This window comes from Parus major, chromosome Z (genome assembly GCF_001522545.3).
Source record: "Parus major isolate Abel chromosome Z, Parus_major1.1, whole genome shotgun sequence".
NCBI lineage: Eukaryota > Metazoa > Chordata > Aves > Passeriformes > Paridae > Parus > Parus major.
In genome coordinates this window covers 2,742,824-2,768,869 of record NC_031799.1, presented here as the reverse complement: position 1 = coordinate 2,768,869, position 26,046 = coordinate 2,742,824, and the positions used below count along the sequence as shown (strand labels likewise).

Sequence of the window (26,046 nt, the reverse complement as noted above, 5' to 3'; positions counted from 1 at the left end):
TGATCACTGGGTTATTGTTTAACCCAAGGCAAGTGTGTGAGCTTACTTTTGTCCCCCGCTGGAAACCCTGTGACAGTGAGCACGTCCAGGTAATGAGGAGGTTTGTGGGTGTGGAGAGCTGGCTGCCCCCTCATTCATTGCATAAGTTGAGGTGAAAGGGTTTCCATTTAGACAACAATTTGGGTGTCTGTTTATTTTGGATTTTTTTAAATATGTATTCATCGTCATCAAATTAACAATACAGATGTCCGTTGTTCATTGCTTTGTGATGTCAGATCCAGCCTTCAGAAATGCTGGTGAGCCTTGGTTCCCATTTTAATATCCCAATTGCTTCAAGGAAAGCCCTTGAGATGCTGCAGGTGAAGCCTGAGTGTGCCCCGTGCCCTGCTTCATTCATCTCCACACCCATTTGATATATGTGTGTATGTGCTAACTTCCTCTTTTTTTCTCTCTTCTCTTTTGACAGTGGCACATTTGGTCTCTTCTGAGCATCTTGCAGCCTCTGGGTGACAGGGACATTGAATTTGGTGGACAGTTGCCATTCGCTCCCTGGGATCACATCTGCCCTTGCTTCCCTCATCCCCTCCCGTACTCCCCTTCCCTCTGACCGAGCTCCAGGGCGTTGTGGTATTGCCATGGAGCCCAGAGAGACTTTGAGCAGCTCCCGGCAAAGGGGAGGCGAGGCAGACTTTCTGCCAGCTGCTGTCACCTCTACGAAGCCTTCGCCTGTCTCAGGCTGTGCAGGGGAGACGATGCTGTCTTCGTCAGGCGCGGGGAAGGGGATCCCGGTGAGCAGCGAGAGGTTGGAGCCCGAGGAAGAGGATGAGCTGGGTTCCGGAAGAGACGTGGATTCCACTTCCAACGCGGACAGCGAGAAATGGGTGGCGGGAGATGGCCTGGAGGAGCAGGAGTTTTCCATCAAGGAGGCTAACTTCACGGAGGGGAGTTTAAAACTAAAGATCCAGACCACCAAGAGAGCGAAGAAGCCCCCAAAGAACTTGGAGAACTATATTTGCCCTCCCGAGATCAAAATCACCATCAAGCAGTCTGGGGAGCAGAAACTTTCCAGAACTGGGAAAAATAGCAAAACAGCTAAAGAGGAGGACAGATCACACTCCAAAAAGAAGGTAGGTCCCATTCTTTTACATATTTCCAGTTTCTCCCAGAAGCAGAGGGAGAGGGGAGGAATGAATCTTCTCAATCAATTTGTGTCCAAGGCACAGACTTTTCAAAATTTGGCCTTGGAGCAGCACAGGGCAAATATCATCCTGCACTGCCACATATGCATTGGGAATGATCTTGAACTATCCTTCAGATGAACCAATTCAGAAGAGATCAAAAGTTCAACCAGGCCTCTTCTATTTTTGTGTGTAATTGAGTTTTGAGATTAATGATTACATGAGTGAGAAATGAAGGAGCCCACTTCTAAACTGCTTTCTGCCTGAGCACTAATGCTCAAGCCTTTTGGCAGTTAAATCATTCAACTGCATTTTTAAAATAGAGGTATGTGCATGGTGAACAATTGAATTCATTCCTGTATTCTGGGTGATGGGCTCCATTATTCTTGATTACAGCATTGTGTGAGTAGCACTATAGTTATGCTACAGAAAATACTTCCATTATAAGTCTCATTTTCTTCCAGATGCATATAATTTTCTTGAAATACCCTTCTGCAGAGAAATTTTTGGTACTTTCAGTCTGGGTAAAAATTGAACATTTTTTATTCTTTCAGTTATTCAAGGATGTGAAAAGAAAGGAAATAATTTCTTCATATGAGCTTGTTTTCAGGAGCGCTCTTTTGATTTACTGTTGGCTTGATTTTTCTGTAGTGTCACCTACACTTAGTACATAAATCAAATTTAGTTTGAGTGTATTAAGCAGCACTTCTGGGGACACAAATTTTTTGGATTACTGGTATTTTCTGTCCTAAGCATTAGCCATGTATGTTTGGTCAGGTCACAGTAAATATGCTTCACCTCCTCCTCCTTAGTAACACATGGGCTTCATGGTGATTTCAGACAGAGCCCAGGTTTGATAAAAGATGCACAAGTGCCTCCAAAACCTGGACAAATTGATCTGGGATTTAGGCATCCACAGATTAGGGCGTGGATTAAGGCTTGGTTTTCCTGCTCATGCAGCTTTGATCCTTCTCCCATTCCTTACACACATGATGGGTGCTCGAAGGGCTACATGGAGCCTCGAGGAGGATAACTGATACCACCTCTTACTGAAGAAATCCTCCTCGGCAGACTGACTTAGACCGAAATTTTGATGACTCAAAATCACTTTTTTAAGCATCATCATTTCCCACTGACTCAAGGCAGAGCCCAGGGAGATTAATGTCAATCATTTTTGGAGTATTTTTATTACAAGCTGAACTTGAAAACAAACCCAAAAAAAACAGTTCAAGGGGATTTTTTTTTCTCATAATCTTTTAAATGATATAGTGCATGGGCATGAAAGAGGAAGCTTTTTTAAACACAGCAGAGGTTTGGCCCTGTAACACTTTGGGAAGAGATTTTCCCACCTATTGAAAAGGATGGGCTGCCTTCTCAGCACCAAGCAATATCTAATATCCACTTTCCTGTCCTCCCTGAATGCTTGTAGAGGTCTCAGGGGAAGCAGCAGTTTCATGAGACTATGCTCAGTGACAGCAAAGGTGTCACAAGAAATCCTTCCATAGCCATGTAGAGGGAAAAAGAGAACTGCAAACACCTACCTACCATGCATGGACTGCAGAGAGTATGACTGCACAAAATCAGAGCCTTCATTTCTATTTATCACCCAGTCTGATGGCCATGGAAGGTGTGTGCTTTTCTGTGTGGTCATCCAAAAGGTTGAATAAATAAAGCTAAGCATAAGGAAGTTATGGGAAAAAAAATCCCCAAACAAAAACCAAACAAACCCAGTGGGAACAATAGCTAAAATAAAATACCTTGTAGCATGGTTATGCTCAGGGTGATGACTTTAATTGCAGGAGGATAAGGAGTTTGAAAGAAGCAGATCACAGCTCAGACACGGCTGCATCCAGCTTGCACCTGTGTTGCGAGGTCCGAGCTGGCTGGGGCTGTGTTCACACACACCCTGTTCTCAAGCTGGGAGCTCTTTGGGTCAACACTGGTCTAATCTGGCCATTTAAACAAACAAAAAAATCTCAGCACCCAGCAGGTGGGTGCTGTGAGCAGATGGGGAGAAGGCTGCTGCCCTGGTGCACCATTAGCATAACACCCAACGTCTGGCGTGCAGCAGCTGCTGAGCCGCAGCTGCCGCAGAGATGTCCCCAGCAGGGGTCTGGAAGACCCCAGTGCTGTGATCTCAAGGGGTGTGTGATGCCTGGAGACCTACAGACTGCATCTCCAGGATGGGGAATAACCTGTGTCCCTGCAGCCGGGGGGGATCCCACACACGCCTGCGCCTCGGCTTGCGGGGTTCCAGGATCAGGCTGTGAACAGCTCGCATCAAGGGGTGATCAAAGGCACTGCAGAAAGGGAGGCTGGCAGTGAGTGGGGAAAAAGTTCCAGTGCTGGCAGAGTGATTTCTTCTGTGTGATGTCTGTCTGTACCGTGTGTTATGTTTATGTGCACCGTGGTGGGTACAGATGTTTTTGGGGGGAAGATAACTAGGAGGAAACAGCAAGCTGAAACTTGCAGGGAGATGTAGCTCTCTGGTCTATCTGTGTGTTCCCCTGGAAGAGCAGAGCATGCAGGAGCCCTCTGCATTTACTTGCAGAACCACTGAGAGCTGCAGTAGTGGTTGTGGAAAAAATAAAAAAGCGATTTGTCACATTTAAATGGTTTTGGCGGTTTTGAAATTTCAGCGTTAGGCTGTTTTGATTGCCTGTTGCTTTAATCAGCACAAGCTCCAGAAAAGCAGCTCCTGGCAGCAGAAGGAGGGAACAACACATTCAAAGAGTGGGACAGACCTTCAGCTGGCATCAATCCACTGTCTTTTATGGATTTTTGCCAGGAGAGTTTGGCCCAATGTACACATTTCCCTTGCACATGGGAGCATTATTTGGGCTTACCACCTTGCTCGTGGATGTAGAGAATATACAGACTGAGCTGCAAGTGCCATTCTTGTGCCTCTGGTGGGTGGGAGTGGTTGTCCTGCACATCATGGAGTAGCACCCAAATTTATTTTTCCCCTGAGGAAATGCAAACTCTATCAGGACTTGAAAAATCCCTTTAGCTTGTTGCATAATATTTCCAGCTACATCTCCAGCAGTCCCCAGTGCTTTGAAATACCACTTCAGCAATCTTGCAGGAGTTTCAATACACACAGCACAGAGAGCAAGTAATGAAAACATGGAAGCAATTTAAGTAACAGCATGTGGGTACACAAAGGACTGGTAATGCCAGCAATGTAAAAAGGGACTGTGAACTGGGGATATAGCATTTATTCAGTGGCCACTTAGGGAGGAAGAAGATATGCCTGTTCCTAAGCTTTACACTGCTCTGCTAATTAGGCAATAGGGGTTAGTGCCTGATTTCTAAAGCTGTGGTCCAGAGAGCAGCGGTGATTAGAAGGGGACTCTGTGGAGAGCCACGATGCTCATGTGCTGAGGCCCGGGGTTTTTGCCTTTGATTCCAGCTGCTACACTATATTAAAAGACATAAACATGCATTAAATACTTTCCTCATGTTGCTTTTCCGTGTGAGCAATCGCCCCAGGGATGTTATGCGATCCTGAATGGGAGGGGAGGGAATTCAGGAGAGGATCTTGCTGGGTGCAGTTGCTGATGCCCCGGAGTGGGGAAGGAGGCAGGGAATGAGAGATCACCAGCATTGGGAACCTCTGCTCTGCTGGCTTGAATGCCTGGCTGCAACCCAACAACTTTTGGGGTTTCTTTTAAGTCCAGACCATGCCAAGTTTCACATAGGCTTCCCTTACTTGAACAAAAGAGTAAGGGTAGTTTCCTAACCCTTTTCCCGGGGCTGCTCAGAAGTTGAATCATAGCTTGGGCTGTTCCTCTGGCTGCTTGTGTGGCAACTGGAAAGTGCACAAATGTTCTGTAAGAGTTTTCTCTTGTTTCAACCCTTTGGCACCTGGGGATGGAGTGGGCTGAACCGTTGCCACTTCTAAACCCACAAATAGCTCCATTTCATTTAGTCTGATTGGAGAGGGAGGGAAAAAAAAAGCCAGGAGCCCCAGAGGATGTCCTGCTGGCATGCTGGCAAAGCCCTGCAGCTGCTGCTCTCTCACCTGCAGTAGGGTTGTTTGAGTCAAGAACCTCAGCAACACTAAAAGTGCTTTTTCCTTCAGATAAGGAAATGTTATCAGTCTGGAAGAATACTGAAAGTGTGGCACCAAATGCAGTGAAGCAACCTATCAGCATTCTCTGCCTGTCATGTAGCATTTAACAAGTCCCAGATGAACAGTTATTTCTCTGGTTTTGTTTTATTTCCTTTTTTTTTTCCCCTTCCCTGAATTTGTTTTTTTGGTTTTTTGTGGTTTTTTTTCTTATTCTCTTATGTCTGTAAACACTTAATTTTCCACCCCTTCTTTCTTTAGGCACAGCTTGACAAAGGTTTTTTGCAGCTTTCATCATATGCATAACGTCCTTCAGAGGATGTAAGCTTGTGGTTTTGTAATTATTGCTGCACTAGGGTTTTTTGAGAGCTTGGGATGGGTGAATGCATTTTATTGCTGAGAGATAAGCACAGCAGCAAGTCAATTGGAAGTAAAGCTTCCTTGTGTGTAGTCAGAGGAAACTATCTCTGGATTTTCTAGCTATGTTTTGTTTTTTTTTCTTTGAGTTTCTGTAGGTGTTTGCCATTTCCCTGCAGGAAACATTTCTAACACTTTCCCCCTTGAAATTCAATTCACAGTCTTCCTTTTCACTGCCCCACATATGCAACTTTTTCTGGTGATTCACCTTTCCTTGAAGACTCGTTCACGTGCTTACACCATTGTTGATGCAAAATTGATTTTGGCCTTTTTTTCTTTTATATTCTTTTTATTACATTTCTATATTCCTTACACATACATTTTTAGCTATGTAGCCTATCATAATATTTGCAGCTAGTATTTTACCTACTCTATTAGAGAGAAAGACAGAGTAAGTTCCCTAGTGGCTCCAAGCTGGGGGTCCAAGGTTAAATTCTTGGGGAAGCCAAGGTTGAAACTAGCTGTCCAAAGCACATTTTCATAAACAAAGTTTAGTTCTTATCTGAAAGAGAGGGAATTCAAAGAAGGTTGGACTGGGAAGGAATTACCTCACCACTATTGTCTCTAACTGGGGATTTTTGTCAGATATGCTAAGTTGCTAAACATACAAAATTTGTGTATGTGTTATGCTATGGGTCCAACTTCTCTGTTTTCCACCTAGCAAATTGTGCACCTATGGATCCTGGTAAAGGTAACCCCTTTTTATCACCTAACTCTGTCTGGCTCGTGATTTTGAGAGCAGTGAAAAGGCATCGTTGCATGCCTCCTTTTCCCACAGAAAATCACAAGTTCTTCCCCTCCTCTCCTTCCCCCCTTTTTTTTTATTGTTGACTGCACATTGCACTTTCCCTCCAGGTTCTGGTGTGCATCAGCAGCTCTTGCTGGATTACCCCCGTGCCAGACTCATCTCCCCGGTGATTTGTGTGCATGATCATCCAATTGCTCACCATGCATGCTTATCCCTCTTTGCTAGGGGCATCCCTGTGCAAGATGTCATCTGAGTCAGCTCTTCCTGTTACCATCCCAAACGTGGCCCAGGGGGTTGACGTAAGTGCTTGCTCCCTGTGGCCTGGGGAGGAAAAGAAGGCATTTGCCTGTTAGTTGTACCTGCTTGAAGTGGTAGGGTTTGATTTGCGGCTTCTTTTTAATCCCCTCCCCAAAGGATGGAACATGCACAGTCCCTTCAGCTTGGACCTGCTTCTGTGCTGGTTTAGTCCCTGTGCTTTCCTAGAAAGGCCTTGAGGCAGCTCTGTGTGGTTCTTGTGGTGGGTACGTGGAGCTTGCACCAGCAGAGTCGAGCTCAGCCGCTTCCCAGTTTATGGTAGAGCCCCAGAAGTGCCAACACAGTGGAGGAGTGTTCTTCTAGCTGCCTCCAAGGCAAAACTGGCTCTTGAGCAGCTGAGAGATCAATGCAGAGCTGCTCTAACAGGCACGAGGCTCCTGGCATTTTCAGTCTTTCTACACAAGCGCATGGGTGCAAAGCTACACAGACTCAGCTCTTTGATATTCATCCCAGGTTCCCTTCAGGCTAGCTTTTCTTTCTACAGCATTGTTGAAGGCACAAATGAAACAGCTGGAATTTGGTGGTCTCCCACCTCAGGTATCTCAGGCTCACGGCAGAAAAAGAATAAGAATTAATATTTTTCTTTTGGTTTTTTTGTTGTTGTTTGTTTTTTGTTTGTTTGTTTTTGTGAAGAAATTAATTTCTTCACTTAAGAAACCAGTTTTTCTGGGAGCTGAGAGCCACTTAGGTTCGTCTTGGTCCTTGAAGGCACCCTAGGTGCTCACATGGGAGCTGAGTCATCTTGATCCCCCACATAGCCATCTGGAGGAGGCTGGTCCCACCTGATTGTGGTTCAAAGCCTCTCCCTGAGAGAGAGCTGGAGGGCTAGAGCCTAGCTTTTAACCCTTCCTTGTCCAAAACTTGCTGGAGAAGTGTCTGCTTGCATCATGTCCTGGATATCTGGATATCTTCTGACAGGAATAAAGCAGAGTGTCTTTTCCAGCCCAGTGCTCTGGCTGAGCCAGCTGATGCCCATTCCTCAGTTCTGTCTGCTCCCAAAGAATTATGATTTTTTTATTTTTTTTTTTCCCATCTAGTCAAGTGGGTGCTAAGGGAGAAAACAGCTGTCAGCGAAGGGATGGGCTGAGAAAATGTAAGCAGGCTTTTTCTGCTGAGCACCGAGTGCCAAACAAGGAAGACTTGGTGTACTTGATTAGCTGCCATATGACCAGGGCTTGGGAAGGTTGTCTGTGTTGAGGACAGGTTTTGTTTTGCAGCAGTCTCTCCCTCCCACAGCTGAGTTTCGATGGCCTTCTGTGACATTTCCTTGTTTACTTCTGCTGTGTCTTTCTCTTCAAACCATGGCAAAATACCCACAGACCTGGTGTTGGGATTGAGGAGATGCTGCAAGGAAGCAGCTGGGACAAGTGGAGGAAGCTGGGTGTCCGGGTGGGGGTCCTTAGCCCCAACACCAAAGTGCAGGAGGAGAGGGTGCAAACCCTTGGCCAAGTCAGTGCATGTGTGTTGTTTCGAAAGCACTGTGGCCTCCAGGCTAACAGAGATGGAGATGTGGTGTGCTGGCATCTACACCCAGGGCTGCAAACTGGCTGTGTTTTCTTTTGCAGAGGTTTTGGGGTGTCAGTTCTTCAAGTGCATGATCATGGTCTTCCAGCAACACCTTTTGCCTGCAGTTCTTCCTTTTCTCCCCTTCCAGGCATGTCTGACCACAGATACCTTCTGATTTACCTACAGACTTTTCATCTTAACTTTCCTTTTCACACAAACACACACAACACACAGATAGGTCAGGTCTAATTCTTCCCATGGGTGTCTTGCTGGCCCCATTCTCCTGCCCAGCCAGTGGGACTGAGTGATGGACCCATCTTAGTCCATTTGAGTGGAAAGTGTGCCTTTAGCTGGTGCCTTCAGCTTGTTTTCTCTTTTTCTTTTTCTCAGAGAACAGAGACTCATGAGAGTTGATTTCTGTCTGCTTTCCTCCTATGTGACTTCTCTGGTGTCTAGTGATGAAAGAACTTTTCTGCCAAGTCCTTTTTGGGAACCTCTCAGGGCTCCCTTTCTTCTGGCCAGAGAACAATTAGAACAAAACATATTAGACTATAATATCCCAAAGATTGTAATTTTGCATCACATTTCATCAAACTGGACAAAATATTCAAAAAGTATCGAGGAGAGAGGACTGTGCAGGCAGACAAGGACTTTGTGCGTGCATTCACATTCACACAAACACAGTGTGACCATGTTAGCCTTGTTTCCTTAGGAAACTGGTCTAAAAATATCCAGAATAAACATAAATTGTTTTGTTTTTTAATGCTGAGACTTTTCCGACTCTTGGACCTTAAAATGATTCCATTTCAGATGTGACCCTCCAGGACAAGTCCAGTTAGCTGTGTTTTTATAAGAGCATTATTTTCCATTTCTTGCCATGACCTCTAATATGAGTTAGGCCAGAGGCTGTTGGCGTCTTCATTTCAGGACATAAAGTGCTATTTCTACATGGTGGTTATATTTGGACTCTGAGCTGCAGGTGGTTGCTATGAGGAAATGATTCTCAAGCCATGGCGTGTGTAGCAGTAGCATGACACTGCTTGTAGGATGGACAGCAAACTGTATTTCTCCAGACTGGACAGAGTAGTAACAGTCCCAACATCTTGTGATTATTTTCTTCTTTTTTTCTTTGGGCTGTGGGCTAGCAGTGCAAATGTGTCTTACTACATGTTGCAAGTGGGACTGTATACCTGAGATCTGGCTTGGATTTTGGCCAAGATGGGTTAGCTGAAGATGAGGCCATGGTCAGTCAAGATAGACAGTCAACCACAGCTGTGTTTGCAGAACCAAATGGGGATTTAAGGTTCTGTGCCATGCTGCTGTTGTGCTTGCATGTCTGCTGTTGGCAGGTCCTGTACAAAGGAAGGCATCAGGAGAGCCTGTCCTCCTGCAAGAATTTCACAAGTTCTGCAGAGAGGAGGATAAGTGGAACCATCTTGTCTCTTAGTACAGAATGTGAAACAGAGCAATGAGATTAAGTGACTCACTCAAGGAACTGTCACAGGCCAGGTTAATGCTCAAACCTTTTTCTCTGAACTGTGGTTGCTTAACCATGACACAGTTGAGTCTCCCAGGGGTGGCCTGATCTCCAAGCATTGAGTGCAGAGCCCTTCTGGAAACCAGTCCTCTTCTAGCTGTCATTTAAACAGATCAGTTTGCTTCAAAATGGTTAACTCTCTGCATCTTCACTGCTCACGTAAAAACAAAACCTCTCAGGGAAGAGCTAGGGCTGGATGCAAAAATAAAGGGGTGGAGTTTTGTGGCCAGCATGCAATCAGTTGACCTAGATGACCTTAATAATCCCTTCAGGTCCATAAACTCTAAAATGTGGTAATAGTTGAATGAGGAATATCTACTGGAGGATTCGTTATCTTCTCATCAGTTTCTCATGGCTCTCTCTCACCCGGGTGGCAAGGTTTGCAGAGAGAGATGGTATCTTTTTATTGTGTGTTACAAAAACTCTACCACTATAAACTTGGGTGGTTCATTGAGGAATTTCAGTACTTTGCAGCATCCCAGCTCCGTGTGAGCAGCTCTCCCTCCACATGGCTGAAAGATGAGAATCAGCCCTGAGGGGATTCGTGGGTATTTCTGACTTGCCCAATGCTCTCGCTTTCAGAAGGAATGTGGTGGCACAGGCAAATGAGCCAGAGGACATGGTCCCCTCTCTCCATGCTGAGGACTCTGACAAGGAGAGGGCTGAGCACTGGACTTCAGTGAGTCACCAGGATCACACCCTCGACTCGCAGGGCGAGTCACTGCTTCCCCAGCTGGAGCTTCTGTGAGAAGGCACTTCTGTTGGCAAACATTTCCCAGGAGGATATGTAGGAAACAGTTTCCTCATACCTATGAGGTAGAGTTTACACTGGGATTACTAAATAGACTTTTATCAGTAGTATCCCCTGCTCCTCAGAACATTGTGCCAGCCTGGGTAGCTTCACCAAAATTTTGCCTGATGTATTCCCAGGTGAGTGATTTGACAAAAGGTCACCCTTAAGACTAAGAAAAGTAGACCTGAGGCAGATATTTTTTTTTCTGCTGGGGAGAGCAGCACTAACAAGGTCTTGATCAGCCCTCATTTTTGCCTCCCACCAAAGTCTATTCAGCTGCAGGGACAGTCCCTCCATTAGTCACCTGCCTAATCTGCATTAACAGGGAGCTTGAAGGCACTTCTTTATTGCATCTTCCACTGGGAGCTGGTGCTGTTGGATTGACAAGGTCTTCTGGTTCTTATATCCCAGGTTGTGTGCAGGTTAGATGGGGATAATTAATTTGTCCTGTCCATTTTCTGATGCTGTGTCCACCAGCACACAGCTGGTGAAGTTCTCTTTCCAAAGACAGCCTCTTGCTTTCCATGGGATACTTAGTAATTTATGCAATCAGCAGGACAAATACCTTCCAGCCTTTTTTCTCGCTGGTCTTAATTCCACTGCACCACTTGTAATTATATTCTTGATTGGGGGTGGGGGTGGGAAAACCCATTTGCTTCAGTGACTACAGCACAGCCATCACAGGAGGGAGAAGGTGATGGGGAGGGACTGATCTGTCTTTTGGGGGGTCAGCTCTGGACATGGGCAGGAGCTGCTCTCAGTCACTGGGGGACAGCGACTGCCAGTGTGCTCCTTGGGAACTGGTGAAGGACAGGGCAGCTCTCCGGGGGAACAGCACATCCTCTGCTGCTCCCTGTGCCTTGGCTGGCAGCTGTGCTGCATAACCAAGCCATGCTTCATCTTCCTTGGGTCCTTGGGATGTGCAGCTCTGGGCTGTAGTTGGGGTGCTCTTGAAGAGAGTGGGAATTTGGCTGTTCATGTAATCTAGAGGATATTTTAGAGAAAAAGGAGGGCGGCTTGTGATACACGGCCAGATGCTCAACCTGAGGCATTTGGGTGTGATAGAAGGGCTGGCAGTGATTTACCCTTGGCTTTCTGCATTTGCTGGAGTTCCTAACACTGACATATATAGATGCAAAACTTTGGTAAAGTAGGACTGTTGTAAATTACTTTCTAAATAAGTCTTTTACTATATACACGTTAATTTGGCCATTGAATTTCACTTCGACCTGCTTAGATGTTGATGTTGAGGGTTGCTCTAAGGTGTTGAAAAGGTGTGAGATAGAAACCCTGTCTCTTCTCAGTCTATCTAACCTCACTTAATCTAATATACTCAGCACAAGCCTGTGGGGTACAGCAGCTGTGTGCTGGAGATAGAAGTCGACTCAGTCCATCTTGGCCACATGGTTTAATAGGCCTATGAAATCCCCAGGTCAAAGGCCAGCCACCATGCCCATCTTTGTCACATCTCAGTGATGTGTATCCTGGCAGGTTTTCCTTTTTGTTCCTCCCCGGCTTGGAAAGAACCATCTGCCGGGTTGGCTTTCAGAAGAATTTTGAAAAATACCAATTTCCCTTTGTTGAGTGGGGTGTGTGTGAGGGGGTGGGGACACACAGGACAGAAGGAGGAAGGAGAGCCTGACCTAAAACCAAGCCAGTATTTTCAGGGATTTTAGAATAGCTTGTATTGTGTTTCCTACTCCCCAAGGAAGGGTTGTCCTCTTTCTTCTTTTCTCTTTGATTTGATTCCCTGCCACTCTGCAAGCAAGTCAGAAGCTGCAGCTGCTGCTGTCAGCTGGGAAGGGAGTCCCCTTGTTTAAAAACCATGTGTTAATCCCTGGATAGAAAAAGTAGCATTGCTTTATGCTCCCCTCATAGCCCCCTTTTCTCTCTGCATCTTGACTGCCTGCCTGCAGACTTTACACGTGTATGAAAATAGATGCAGGTTGACACCAAAGAGACTCAACAAGGACCACAGGTAGCATGAGGGTCTGTAAATAAATAAGCCTAAAGCCTGGGCAAAGTGACCAAATACAATTTTGAGAGTAGGGTGGGAGTCAGGACAAGTGTCTTGTGAGGTCTGTGGAAAAACTGTGGAGACCTTTAGGAGGAAGGGGAGCTGGTTTTGTCATTGCTGTTGGACACAGATGGGTAGAAGTGTTTGCTCACGGGGCCTGTGCTTTGTTCCCGAGGAAAAGCCAGCAGCCCAGTGGGAGAGGAATTTAAACAGTGAGGTAAGGAGAAAGGAGGATTTGGGCTCTGCCAGATGGAGACAGCCATGCAGGCAGTGCTGGAGAGGGTCTGATGGGTAAATAAGAGGCCCAAGGGGCTCAGCTTACTATCAGGTGTGATACCACAGCATTGATGGGTGAATGCAAAAGGTGGCCTGAGGCTGAAACAGGAGAGAAAGAAAGGGTTTTGATTTTGACCATCAAAAAACACCTTTCTATCTCTTCTAGTAGAACTAGAAAATGAATCACCACAAAGACATGGAAAAAGGACTTAGATGATGGATGGTACTTAGAGAAAATTGAAGGCAGTAATGTTATAGATCATCGAACAATTTGGGTTGGAAACCCTTGCCACGGGCAGAGACAACTTTAGACCGTGTCACCTCTGAATGCTACAAAAGAACAGTTTCTCAGCTCTCTCTGAAGGATTTGAAGCAGAAAATTGAGGCAGACAGAGGTGTCTCACCCAGGCCCACTGGAGAAGGCAACCCACCACCCACTGCAAGGACCCTTGCTCCCATGGCTTGGTTGGGCTGATCATTCTCCCCACCATGCCCCAAATCTCCCTGTCCACAGGCTGCAGGAAACAGCAGGGCTCCCTGTGGGCTTTTCCTGCCTCCCTTTCCCAGATGTGCCGGAGCAGGCAGACCATCCATGCCCACCCACCATGGGTGGCAGGTAGGCCACAGCTCTCGCGCTTGGGCTCCTTCCCAGCAGATTTCCCGTGACCTCTGCTCCCCAGTTGGGGTGACAGGAAGGAGCCACGTTCTGTACCCTACGCTGCTGCCTTGCCTTCCCCGCTGTGGCCCCTCGTTAATAAAAGGTGTAATTGGGAGCTCTCCCTCCATCCCGTCTGGTGTGAGGCCATTTGTGTGCCGCAGGAGGAGGGGCGGCGGGGGAGAGAGGGAGGGAAACCTCCTTTGTTTGTTCAAGTAATTTAGGCCTCAGATGTTTTTTTGAGAGAGAAAAGCAAAAGAAAGGTTGATCAATGCTGGAAAAGGTGTGCTCCTTGTGCATAAAGGCAGCTCGAGAGCAGAGGGAACAAAGTGCACCAAAGAAGTGTGGATTTAAGCGTTTTGCGTTTGCTTCTTAAGTTTGCCAGGAGAGATGTGAGTCTTGGAAGAAGCCCAACCAATAACAAAAAACAAACAAACAAAAAACTAACCAACTGAACAAAAAAAAAAAGAGAAAAATACAGGAAAGAAGTTTGGTCTGCTTTGCTGGGCTGAAAGGAAGCATAGGAGAGTTGCTGGGTTTTGCAGCCAATTAATTTTGTTTCTGTTTTGCATGTGCTAGCACATTGCTTTTAGAGTCAAGATTTTCTACTTCATGTGCACTAACACACTGCCTTTGGTGTTAAGATTGCAGCTTTCCGATGCATCCCCATTTCCCATCAACCCCATTAGACATCTCTTTTTTAAAATAAGAATAGAAAATCAAACAAAAAAGTGACAAACATTCTTCTGTTCATTTTAGGTTGAAATAAAACTCACATTTAAGCCTTACTGAAAGGCCTAAACTAAGTTGAAAATGTCTGTGATGTGAAGCGTGGGCTTTGCCATTGATACCCTTGTGTTTCATCTGTGTGAAAGTTGCAGAAAAATGCACATGGGATATGCAGAATTTAATTTTTTTTTTCTTTTTGTCAAGTTAGAGAATAGGGCAGTGGGGTGAAAGAAAGAATTAGTTATGGCAAATCTTATTAGTGTCCATTGTAAGCAGAGAAGCGGAGACATATGGGACCTCTTGCAAAATTATTTCTTGTTTATTCAACTTCGTAACCGAAGCAAATTTTTTTGCATAGTGTTATTTATTTGGCAGCTGGAGGGGTGTGGAAGGTGTGTGTCTAGGAAGCAAAAAAGGGGGAAGAGGGAACACAGTGTTGGTATTCCATTAAAACTGATGTTCAGTGCTTTGTTTGTCAGGTTTTGGCAATGCTTTTTGCTTTGAAAGCCATTCAGAGAGGATCGAAGCAGATGGCAGGGAGATCCTGTTTGTGTTATTTTTGGACATTCCCATTGAAAGTCTCAGATTGTTGTCCTTTTTCCCCCTTCCCCCACTCGTGCATGTTTTTCTTTCTTCCTTCCTTTCCCCTTTCCTTCTTGAGAACATTTTTATTTTTTTAAGGCATATATTATTAATCATACAACATCACCTAAAAGCTGGGTGCGTTTCTGATGAACCAAAGCTGTGGCTAGTTTATATTTTTGTATGTCTAGAATCAGACAAAGTGGTGGGGGTACTGTCTCCTGGAGCAGTACAAGCAGAGTTAGGAGAGTGAGCTGGGAAGCCAGACTGCCGTTTTGTGGGGTTCAGCTCCACAGCAGCACATTTCCCTGGCAGACCAGCAGCTGTATTGAGCCCAGGCAGCAAGTTTAGATTGAAGGTCTTTGATAAAACAACTTTAGTGACCCCCATCCTTTCTAAGCCCCCGTGGAGGAGAGGACCAGCTGTAGATGGACTGGAAAACTGAACCCTGGCTCTTTGTGGTGATCTTCCCATGTCACTGGTGGGATTTGTTGGTCTCAGGCAGCCTGGAAAGCTTTTGTTCTGCCATCAGCAGTGCCCAGATTGTGGTAGGAAGAGAGAACTTCATTGTCTCACATTGCTGGTATAAACAGCTTCCCTGAGCAGTAATTTAGTTTCAAATAACACCGCTGGAAATATCTGCAGTGCTTTTCATGTGGAAGTTTTCACAGAAGCCCTTCACAAGCTTTGTGCAGGCAATCCAGCAAAGCTGAGCCTGTTCCAATCAGTTAAAGCACTTGGCTAGCCCGGGTCTATCAGCGAGGATGTGCACACACAAGGAGGATGGGAGGTCTTGGCTGCAGTTGGTATCCAAAAGTTCAGGTGATTCACCCGAAGCTCCTCCAGATGATTAAATCTCTTAAGCTAAGCTGGAAATCTCGAGGAAACAAGCATTATCATGCTCATTCTGTCAGTGGTTATTCCCTGATAGAAGCAGATATTTAAATCCTCAAATATTTGCATCAGGTGATATTAGCAGTACTTTGGCACAGGAAAATGGTTTACAAGGACATAAAACTTTGGCCCAGAAAAATAAGCAAATTAACTTTACGGGTTTCACTTTTACTACTGTAACACTAAAAGACAGTTCAGTGCAGGTCGTGTTTGAGTTCAAGGTGATGATTCATCTTGGTTTTTAGATTGGTTGAACCTGTATACCCACATCCTCAATCTTTTTTTTTTTTTTTTTTTTTTTTGCAACTGGTGTACTGAGGGAACCCACTTCAGAAACTCTCATTTTGTTCTTAATTGAATGAACGCTCAGAAGTCTTTATTGTGCATTGCAGCACCTGAGTTTCAGCGCTGTAGTTGTAAGGTGGTATGGGTGACCCGTTATGTGTGAAGTGATGTCTCTTGGGGTGCTTTTTGTTGGCTGCAATCAGCTCTGGAGGGGAAAAAAACAAACCAAGCCAAACCAATCTTCACCTTCCTCTCGCTGTTATGTCGTGCTTGATGATGAACATCCCCTTGGCAGTGTTTTTGCTCTGCAGTGCTGATTTTTATGACTGCCTTATTAAAGTTTGGCAACTCCTTCTTGTTACCTACTGGACGAGCCTTCTGCTCAGAGGACCGTCCCCTGCACCTGGGGTGGCACGGCTGCTCTGCCCAGTGAGGATTTCCCTTCCAGGGATAAGGGCTTTCCTGGTCTGGTGCTTTGAGAAAGGAGCCAAGCAACAGTCTCAGCCTAGACAAAAGGCAAACTCGACCTACTATTTATGTAGTTACTTAAACATGATTTAACCTAAATAATGCACACTGTGACTTGGCCGGGAGAGAGGGGGAAGGGGAGGAGAGGAGCTTGTTTCTAATGAGCCGGGAGACAGCACAATTAATTACATATGAAGGACAGATAACTGACAGCAAACTGTCTACAGTAGAGAGAAACAAAATACCGATGTGAACAATTAAAGCGTCCATGTGACGGAAGGGTCAGCGATTTCTCATAGAGCAGGCGGCTGGGCACGGCCCCTGGAGAGCCACAGGGGATGCTCGGCTGAGCGGGAGGCCAGGTGGGCAGAGATTTTGGGGTCCTCCACCATCAAAGCTGAGCAAGCATTTCTGAGAGGCTGACAGGCAGCGCTCTGGGCATTATTTTCATCACACGCACTTTTGACAGCGGAACTGTTAGCTACTGATCTCAGCAACACGTGAGGCGGGGAGGAGAGCGGGTGAGCCAGCAGAGCAAAGGCTCCACGGGCAATTAGGTACCTGCCTCAGGATGCTGCCAGCCACATGAAGGAGAACTGAGATGACGGAGGTTTTCCTTCCCTTTTCTTTTTCTTAAAAATTGTTAATTTTCCTCACCGTCACCCAGATGTGGAAGTGCAAATCTCAGCTGCTGGCAGCTGAATTCTTTGAGGAGCATGGTCAAAAATTTTCATCCTCTCTGCTCACCCTTCCTAAACTGCAATGAAATCTGGCATAACTTATCACTCACAACACCCCTTTCATCCTCCCCTCTCTGCCAGCCCATCCTGCGGTCAGCCCCTGGCTGTAAAGATTTGAAGGTAAAGGCCGATGGATTAACCTAGGGAAGGGCCAAAGGTTAAATGAGCAGGGCTAGCAGCATGCAAAGGGCTACGATTGAAATATTTGCTGAATGCTGACAGGCAGCAGAATAGAGGCAGACAAGTGGCAAATTCCTGTTTTCTCCTCTAATTGAGAAAATATTTTGGGTGGTATTCAGGCAGGCTGCAGATCGAGACAGGGAAAATCAGCCAGCCAGGGAGGGAAGGATGGGAGGACTCTAATAAAAACACTGTTCTCACTAAACCTGTTTCGAAAACCTTTGTATTTATTCTTGAGGAAATCCCTGGAGCCTGGGGCTTACCTTTTGCTTGGTCATTTTCCCCATGATGCAGAGCCAAAATGCTGCCCCTCTGAACTTAACATGACTCACAAGCAGAGTTTGCCCAATTCTTCATGTTTTTGTAGCTACAGAAGTCTTTTTTTCATTGAATCATAGAAAGGTTTGGGTTGGAAGGAACCAACAAGATTGTCTTTTTCCAAGCCTCTGCCATGGTCAGGGACATCTTCCACATGACCAGGTTGCTCCAAGCCCTGTAAAACCTTTCTTTGCAAGTCTAGCTTATAGCATGGAGCCACTACCCTGAAAAATCCAGATGTTGTGAGGATCCATCTCTCATCTGCTGGACAGGAGATTAGTGAGATTTGATGGTGTATTGATAAAACATGACAACTACTCAACCCTTCATTTTGTTTGCTTGTAACATTCATAATACTCAGCTGTGTCTCAAGCCTGTGTGTAATACACGGTGCCTTTGTGCCTGGACAAGGCTGTTACAGGCATTGTAGAAGTGACGAGAGAGAAATTGTGTTTGTTTGTTGCATCACAGGTCAGCTGCACTGATTTCTGCCTTGGGCCAGCCCTCTGGCAGTCCCTGCTTGGTCTTGCATGTGGGTGGGAAGCTCTGGTGGCACTTGTGAGAAGGAAATTCCAGATTGATGTGACCAAAAGTGGTTTGCTGGCCTTTCACACCCTGAAGTCTTCTTCCAAGGGGTCATTTAATACCCTCTGCCTTAAACCTTTGCTTTCCCCTTCCCCAAGTGCTCCTTCAAAAGCTGATAATATAGTGAGAAGGTTTCAATTAACACAATTTCCTTCTTTCTTAGAAATATGGTCTTAGTTAAGGAGTCCGTGGGTAGGGCAAGAAGATGTAAAAAGAAACCGCTCCTCAAGCCAAAAAGTAGCATGAGGGTCAGCAAAGTTTGTGTTCCCTTCTAAATGCTCTTGTCATAAAGCTGGGAGGCCAACTTTTAAAATGTTTTCTGGAGCATGCCATAGCTGCAGCAGAGGAAGGTTTTGGCAGGAGTGTACCCAGTTTGTGGCCAGCAAGTTGTGTTGCATTTGGGCTCTTGGAATCTCATGTGCTCCTTAAAGATGCCCAAGAGGCAGTCAAGAGATTCCTAATAGTCAATATGAGCTCGGTTAAAGCTTTAGCATTTATCAACCCCTCCAAAACTTTGTTGTTGAGCAGAAGGAAGGAAAGTTTGCCTGGCTTTTTGGATCAGCTTCCAGTGAGGCATGCTGAGGGCTGCCAGGGTTCCATTCTGCTGGCCTCTCACCACAGTTGCTCCTGGAAAGCAGTTGACAGGGTTGGGGCAATATTCCTGCTGCTGGAGTAAGGCAGGGGATGATTCTTTTCCTGCCTGTGGCTATGAAGCAGCTGGTATGTTGGTTGCTCAGCATGGCAGATTTCTGCCTTGATTCAGGAGGCCTGTGATGGGAATAAAGCAGCACAGTCAACAACACAGTGGGAAAACTGAGGCACTACTAGAGAATATGTACAGAGAAGGGAATGGAGCTGGGGAAGGGGCTGGAGCCCCAGGAGCGGCTGAGGGAGCTGGGAAAGGGGCTCAGCCTGGAGAAAAGGAGGCTCAGGGGGCCCTTGTGGCTCTGCACAACTCCCTGCCAGGAGGGGACAGCCGGGGGGGTCGGGCTGTGCTGCCAGGGAACAGGGACAGGAGGAGAGGGAACGGCCTCAGGCTGGGCCAGGGGAGGTTTAGGTTAAATATTAAAAATTTTCTTCACCAAAGGGCTATATCAACACCCCATAAGAGATTTAAAAGCCATGTGGATGTGGCACTTGAGGACATGGGTCAGTGGTGGCCTTGGCAGTGCTGGGGGAATGGTTGGACTCCATGGTCTTGGAGGTATTTTCCAATCTAAAAGATTCCATTATTCTGTGCCTCCCTCTGCATAATGCTCTGTGTCAGCATGAGCTGAAAGTGAAGCCCCTGACTCATTCAGTCATCAAGCCATCCTCCTGCCTTTAAATCACAGGTCTGTCTTGACCTTCCCTTACCCCCCTCAGTCTGTGCCTGGGTTGCACAAGGGAGAACAAAGTGACACTTGTTTGCCTCGTCCAAAGAGCTCACTCAAGCAGGTGATTGTCTTGCCTCCTTTTGCAGTCCCAAAACAAAGTGTTGAAGTGTTGTTCTGGGATGTAAAACATCCCATATATTCCCCTGGGACTGGATTTCTGCTTTCTGGCTGCAAGTGGCACTGAAAGGAAAAGAGGTCAAAATTGCAGGATAAGGGAAATAATTCCCAGGTGCTGAAATTAGGAGAAAGATGTGAGCACTCATCCTCTGTACTCCTCACAGTGCAGGGAGCAAGGGAGCTTTAACAGCTTCAGCTGCAGTCTCTAAAGAGCTGATCCTTCATTTGTAACCCTGACAGAAAAAAGAAAAAAAAAAAAACAAGCAAGAGGATGAAAAGTCAATCAAATTCAGTTAGAAACTTGTCAATGTTTGTTTGTGTTGGGGATCCTAACAGACCAGTGCATCTGAGACAAATGCAAAACTATGTCTTGCAACAAAAGTTTCTTACAGGAAGGACCCTTGGTTCTCAGCCACAAGCCCTTGTTCACCTCCAAAAGGGAAGTTTATCTCTTCTGTGTTGAGCAAGGGAGGTTTGGTTTTATTTAATCATGAATATTTTCAGCACATGTGTTGCTTCTTGTTCGCGTGAAGGTTTGGGGTTCAGATTCCAAAGAGTTTTGGACCTCAAAAACCAGGTGTATCTAACATGCAAGCCAAGGAATTGGAAACATGGGTTTTGTGCTTAAAATGAAAGTTAAACTTCCTCTGTTTTGATCTCCCTCCTTTCGAATAAAGGATATGACAGCACACACCATCCTCTGTGAGAAAAAAGTTAGATCTACAAAGCACTTTGAACCCCAGAGTGATATCATTCATTTTATTTGGTCTGTTCTGGTTTCTAGTCAAAATGAGAGAAACACAAAAAGATCTTGAGTCAGCGCTGCTTCTGGCTTTTTGTTTAAATCTGAAACCTAAAAATGAAAGGGCAACAAGACAGGAAATATAAACTGAAACTAAAAAGGAGACTTGAAGAAGCCCAAGAGAAATGTAAAATCTAAACTTTGCTGGGGTGTCTTCAGCTATAATGACCTGAATGCTGAGCTCACCCCAGAGTGGGAAATTGTACTTTTTCATGCAACAAAAAGAGAAGAGCTTCTCTTAGGGGTCTGATGAGTCTAGTAATTTCAGAAGTTCTAATTTCTAAAGTAATTCCCATAATACCAACCTCTCACTACAGAAGGGTGTTTTGCTATTGTTGTTGTTGTCTTTTCTTTTCTTTTCTTTTCTTTTCTTTTCTTTTCTTTTCTTTTCTTTTCTTTTCTTTTCTTTTCTTTTCTTTTCTTTTCTTTTCTTTTCTTTTNCTTTTCTTTTCTTTTCTTTTCTTTTCTTTTCTTTTCTTTTCTTTTCTTTTCTTTTCTTTTCTTTTCTTTTCTTTTCTTTTCTTTTCTTTTCTTGTGTTTGGCTTTTTTTTTGTTTGGTATGGCTTGTTTTTTTTGTTTTTGTTTGTTTGTTTGTTTTTGTAGGGAGAACCAGACCACTTTGGATACCAGTATTCCAGGGAAACTGAGGTTTATAGCTGTAACCTGAGTTGCCACATGTTATTCATACATGATATTGCTATTCCAAAAAGCTTATATTTCACAATTTCCATGCTAGTGCTTTATCTTCTAGGCCATAATATTTCTACTCAGTTGGTCAGGATTTTATATCAAAAAGAACCAGTTTCTGACCAGAAGTTCAGAAATTTGTCTTCTTTACAAAATAAATGTATTTCTTGGTTTCTTTTTGTCGCTGTGTGTGGCTTCTAGTTTCAGCAACTCATTTCTCTGAAAGAAGTTAAAGGAGCCTCCTACAAGCCCCACAACACAGAGTTTCGGTGAAGTAGGGACCAAAAACAACTGTGTCTGAGTAAAAGTCTTGTTTGGGTGTTTGTAATCTGACTCAGCAGCCCAGACCTTGATTTTTATCTTCTCAGAGGATTGGGTGGGAGGAATGGGTAATCACAGTTCAAAGCAATGCAGTTCCTAACATCTGGGGCTAAAGGGAGGGATGGTATTTTGCAGTAAGGGCTATCAAAATCTTGATGTCATTGTTCAGTTGTTTGCCCTGTTGTTGTAACACTTTACAACCAGAAAAGAAGCTCAGATCATCCATGCTTCCTACGAGACTGCTTGTTGGGAGTATTTTAGGAATTACAAATATACTTCACCCTTCCCTCACTGATTTGGCTTTTAACACCTCAAGAAAATACAACAAGCAAGCTTGGGTGAAAGTGAACACCAAATGCTAGAAAGATGGTGAAGTAACTTGTGTGGGAGCTGATAAATTTGATAAGTTTGGTTGGAAAAGATCTCCCTCAGACTTCAAATGAAAACAAAGCAGTCCTTGCCCCCCCAAAAAAAATGTAATTTTTCTGTCAAAGAATGAAAATGCTCAGGAACTGGAGTGGTTTTTTGGACTTCAGGCATGCTCAGAAAAACCTACATTGCCTTTAGGGAATTTAAATGAAAATAAACATGGGGGTTTTTTTGGCCACATTTGGCCAGATAAGAGAGGTCTTTGAGAATTAATTAATTAACTAACTAACGAAACTTATTTATTTATTTATTTATTTATTTATTTATTTATTTATTTATTTATTTACTGACACCATTGTTAAAACAAGTCCAAAAACTGAGCATTTGAGTTCCTCCTGCTGTTTTGATTTAGGCTTTTGAAGCTCCAGGCAGGCCAGAGAGGAGGCTGGAGCCGTGTCTGCCAGAACTCTGCTGCTCTGCCTGGGCTCTCCCCAGCCTCTGCCGGGAATGAAAGAGGTTTTTTGGTTGTGTTTTGTCTCCTTTGAGGCAGATCAGGCTGCCTGGCCAGCAGCTGGCTATCTCCCCATGCTTGCCACTGATTTGCATGTGACCATTCTGTTTCCTGTAGTTTTAGATCCAGCTCTAGCAGCAGCAGAAAAGCGTAGGTTTAAGTCCAGACTCACACGGTGCATTTGTGGCCCACTGTGACTCAGAGCCTTGGGGTTTTTTTGAACTTCCAACACAAATACTGAGATAGCTGATACAGGAAGTTGAGGGTGGCAGATGGCCCTAAAGCACCCCTAAAGGTGAGCATTTGATGAGACTCACTAGTTAAGGCAAGCCTGGCAGCCTTGCACTAACACCCAAAGGTTTCATGGCAGGGAGATACAGGATTGTCAGGATAAAGAGACTCAGGTGTCCACACAATCACAGAATATCCTGAGATGGAAGGGATCCTCAAGGACCATTGAGTCCAGCCCCTAGCCCTGCACAGGACACCCCTAAAAATCACACCATGTGCCTGAGAGCATTGTCAAAATACTTCTTGAACTCTGCCAGGCTGGAGCTGTGACCATTGCCCTGGGGAGCCTGTTCCAGAGCCCAGCCACAATCTGGGGGAAGAACCTTTTCCTGATATCCAACCTAAACCTCCCCTGACACAACTTCCTTTGATTCTCTTGGGTCCTGTCACAGGTCACCAGAGAAGCTTCAGACTTCTCTCATATTTTTGATCCTTCATACTGGTGATGTGGTTGGGCTTCCTTGGCCAGTGAGTGGCAGCTTGCCACAGAAATAGTCCCTGAGCATGTTGCCCTTTTTGTTCTCAGGTTTAGGCATGATAAGGCACAGAGAAAGCTCCTCTTTAAAGGTGACAATTGTCCTTTGGTCCCTGTGAGGCCAGGATCAGTGAACACAGTCCCTTAAATTTCACTACTAGTGGTCTTGTATCTGCTGAAGGTGAATTATCCAAGTCTAGGTGGATTTAATATGCCTGTATCAATCCAATGTTTGGATGGGAGGGCTTTGACTGTGTTCAGTTCTCTTGTACAAATCAAGGAGTCACAGTTGAACACCTCAGGTTTGGTAGATTAGAGATGAACCTACTACTGCTTTGAAAAAACTACTCTCAGGCCCTCCTGTAATGGAAAGATTTATTGTCATTAAACATGGGAGAAGGGAAGGAGTCAGAGACAGTGAAAGTGATTTTTAAAATACAAAAAACTCTCAGAGGGAAGGCAAGTCAAGGACCCCAAAATTTCCCAGTGTCACTCCAATAGCATAGACATGAGAGGACAACATCTTCCCTTATCACAACATACAGATGGAGAGTATTTTGGAACCTTGATACAGAGTGTAAATGTGAAATTTTGTTCTTCTGGGATGGTTTCATGTTCAGTAGCTCCAGTTAGAGAGGTGAAAGGTTGTACTTGCTGCTCCTTGAACTGCCACAAGTGGCATTCCGTGAGTGGGCACATTAGAGGATCTTCTGGGGCTTTCCCTGTGGGCTACAAAAAGTTCAGTGTCCCCATTCCCTTCACAGAATGGATTGGTTGGTTTTGTGGAAAACTGTGACCTCAAAGGGGATGTATTAGCTCAGTGTGGATTGCTCCCAACTTCCACATCTCAAAACAAAAGTACAAGAAAAAATAATGCCCCCCCCTTCCCAGTTTTCCATGCTGCACCTCCTTCCCATTGATTTCATTGCAGTTTATTGTTGTCCCTAATGAGAGAATTCTGATTTAATGGAGTATTGGACAGATTGTAGTCAGCATAATTCCTCGTTCCATCCACCTTATTTCTGTAGAATAATGTAATATGATCTTTAGCAAGTCCCTGTTTCTTTAAAGGAACATCCAAATGGAGGAATTAGATTGATTGCCATCTTCGTTTTCCCTTCTGTTCTCTGGAACACCTTCCTGCAGTAGTAACATCAAATGTAAAGACTGAGGAACTTGACCTGGCAGGTGCCAGCCCCTGGGAATACAAATGTTCAGCTGTAGGAAATATCTTTGTTGCAGCAGCACTGTGGAAGTAATTAGGCAGAGGATAATGGATGGGCTGTGGTAAGATAGGAGGGAATGCCTCCACAGAGGTGCTTCGTGGTGAGATCATAAACTACAACAGTGGAGCAAGGATGAGCTGGTGATGTCAGCCAAAACCTGGGGTGAAATTCGTCTCCTCACCGAGGACTTCTCCCTGGCTGTTCCTGCTTCTATTGGTTCCCAAATATGGAGGCCCCTCTGCAGGGTGACTGTAGCAGTGTTAAAGATGGAAATGCTGCCATGTGTCAGTATTAGGTGAACTTCTGGTTTGTTTCCACCGTCCCAAAGTGTTTTGCATTCACAAAGCATTTCCTTCTTTCTGATGACTGCAAGTGGGCAGTGTGGGTGAGGAAAGATTTGTTCTCTGGTACCAGGCACAGGGTGTGAATCTTGGGGTGAATCTCGTGGTCACTTGCGAAGGGCCAGGAGTTGGACTTGATGATCCTTGTGGTTGGTCCCTTCCAACTCAGAACGTTTTCTATGATTTTCTGATTCCCTATTAGGGATCACAGTGCCAACAGCTGGAAAACTCAATGTAACCTTTCCTTTGGGGAAACCCTTACCACACTGTCCATGTTGCTCCCCTACAGGTGTAGATAAATGGGGATCCTAAGGCAGATAACACTCGTGTGGATCAGTGGTTGCAAGTAGAGGAATGAACACGAGTGACAACATTTAATTTCTTCAGGTTTGTTCTGTTGTTGAGTCAGGCTGCAATGGAAAAACACAACCTTGAATCAGAAGGTACTGCCTTCAGGAGGATCATCTCCTCTGCTCTGTGTTTGGGAAGGACTCAGATGTAGGCACATGGCCAATGGAAATGCTCCTTCCCTAGCAGTCTGTGGAACACCTTTCCTTCTGGGCAGCATCTGTGCCCAAACACAACCTGTGGAAGGAGGAGGAGGTCTGCTCTTCCTCCTCAGCTGCCTCTCCCTGCAGGGGTTTTCCCTGCATGATCCCATGCAGCTGTAGTGGCAATTGTCATCATCTCATGGCTCAGTGGGGTTTGCCCCAAGAGGGATCCACCATATGGCTTTTGATACCTATCTGCACAGGTATGCAATATCTCTTTGCAAGTTAAAAAAAAATTAAGAAAAAAAAAACAAGTAAAAAGTGTTGAAAAAGTAGTTTTCTTTCTCCCTTTTTTACTCTGATGTTTAAACAGCTTTGTAGTTGACTGGTTTACAAAACTAGTTTTCAGGTTAATCTATCTTTTTTTAACCTTGAAGTTTTCACTTCACCTTGAAAAACAAACATAACTTCTGTTATACCCACAGACTTGCTCCCACCCTGCCACAAATGTTTAGTGATGGTGAGCCATGCAGTTCCTTCAGCCCGCCTCTTTTCTTTTTCCCTTTTCAAAAAAACCCAAAACAACAACAACAACAACAACAAAAATCTCTGTTGTCTGCACTTTCCAGGGATTAATTTTTTTAAAAGATGCAGTGTGGAAATAATGGTGTATTTCAGGAAAACTTTATTTTTTTTCTCTCTTCTGATGTCTTTATTGACTCTTTCTTTCTTTCTTTCTTTCTT

The 26,046-nt window shown here is 45.0% G+C and overlaps 1 protein-coding gene across 2 annotated transcripts in view; it reads left to right on the top strand.

Moving 5' to 3' along the window:
• Positions 1-469: 469 nt before the first annotated feature.
• The window catches only part of SETBP1 (SET binding protein 1), a 252,909-nt gene continuing 227,332 nt past the window's right edge, over positions 470-26,046 (top strand). For both annotated transcript variants that reach the window (XM_015614926.2, XM_015614924.2), the window contains exon 1: positions 470-1,127. In XM_015614926.2, coding sequence (XP_015470412.1) covers positions 636-1,127 — 492 coding nt within the window. In that variant the 5' untranslated portion in view covers positions 470-635. The remainder of the gene's footprint in view (positions 1,128-26,046) is intronic.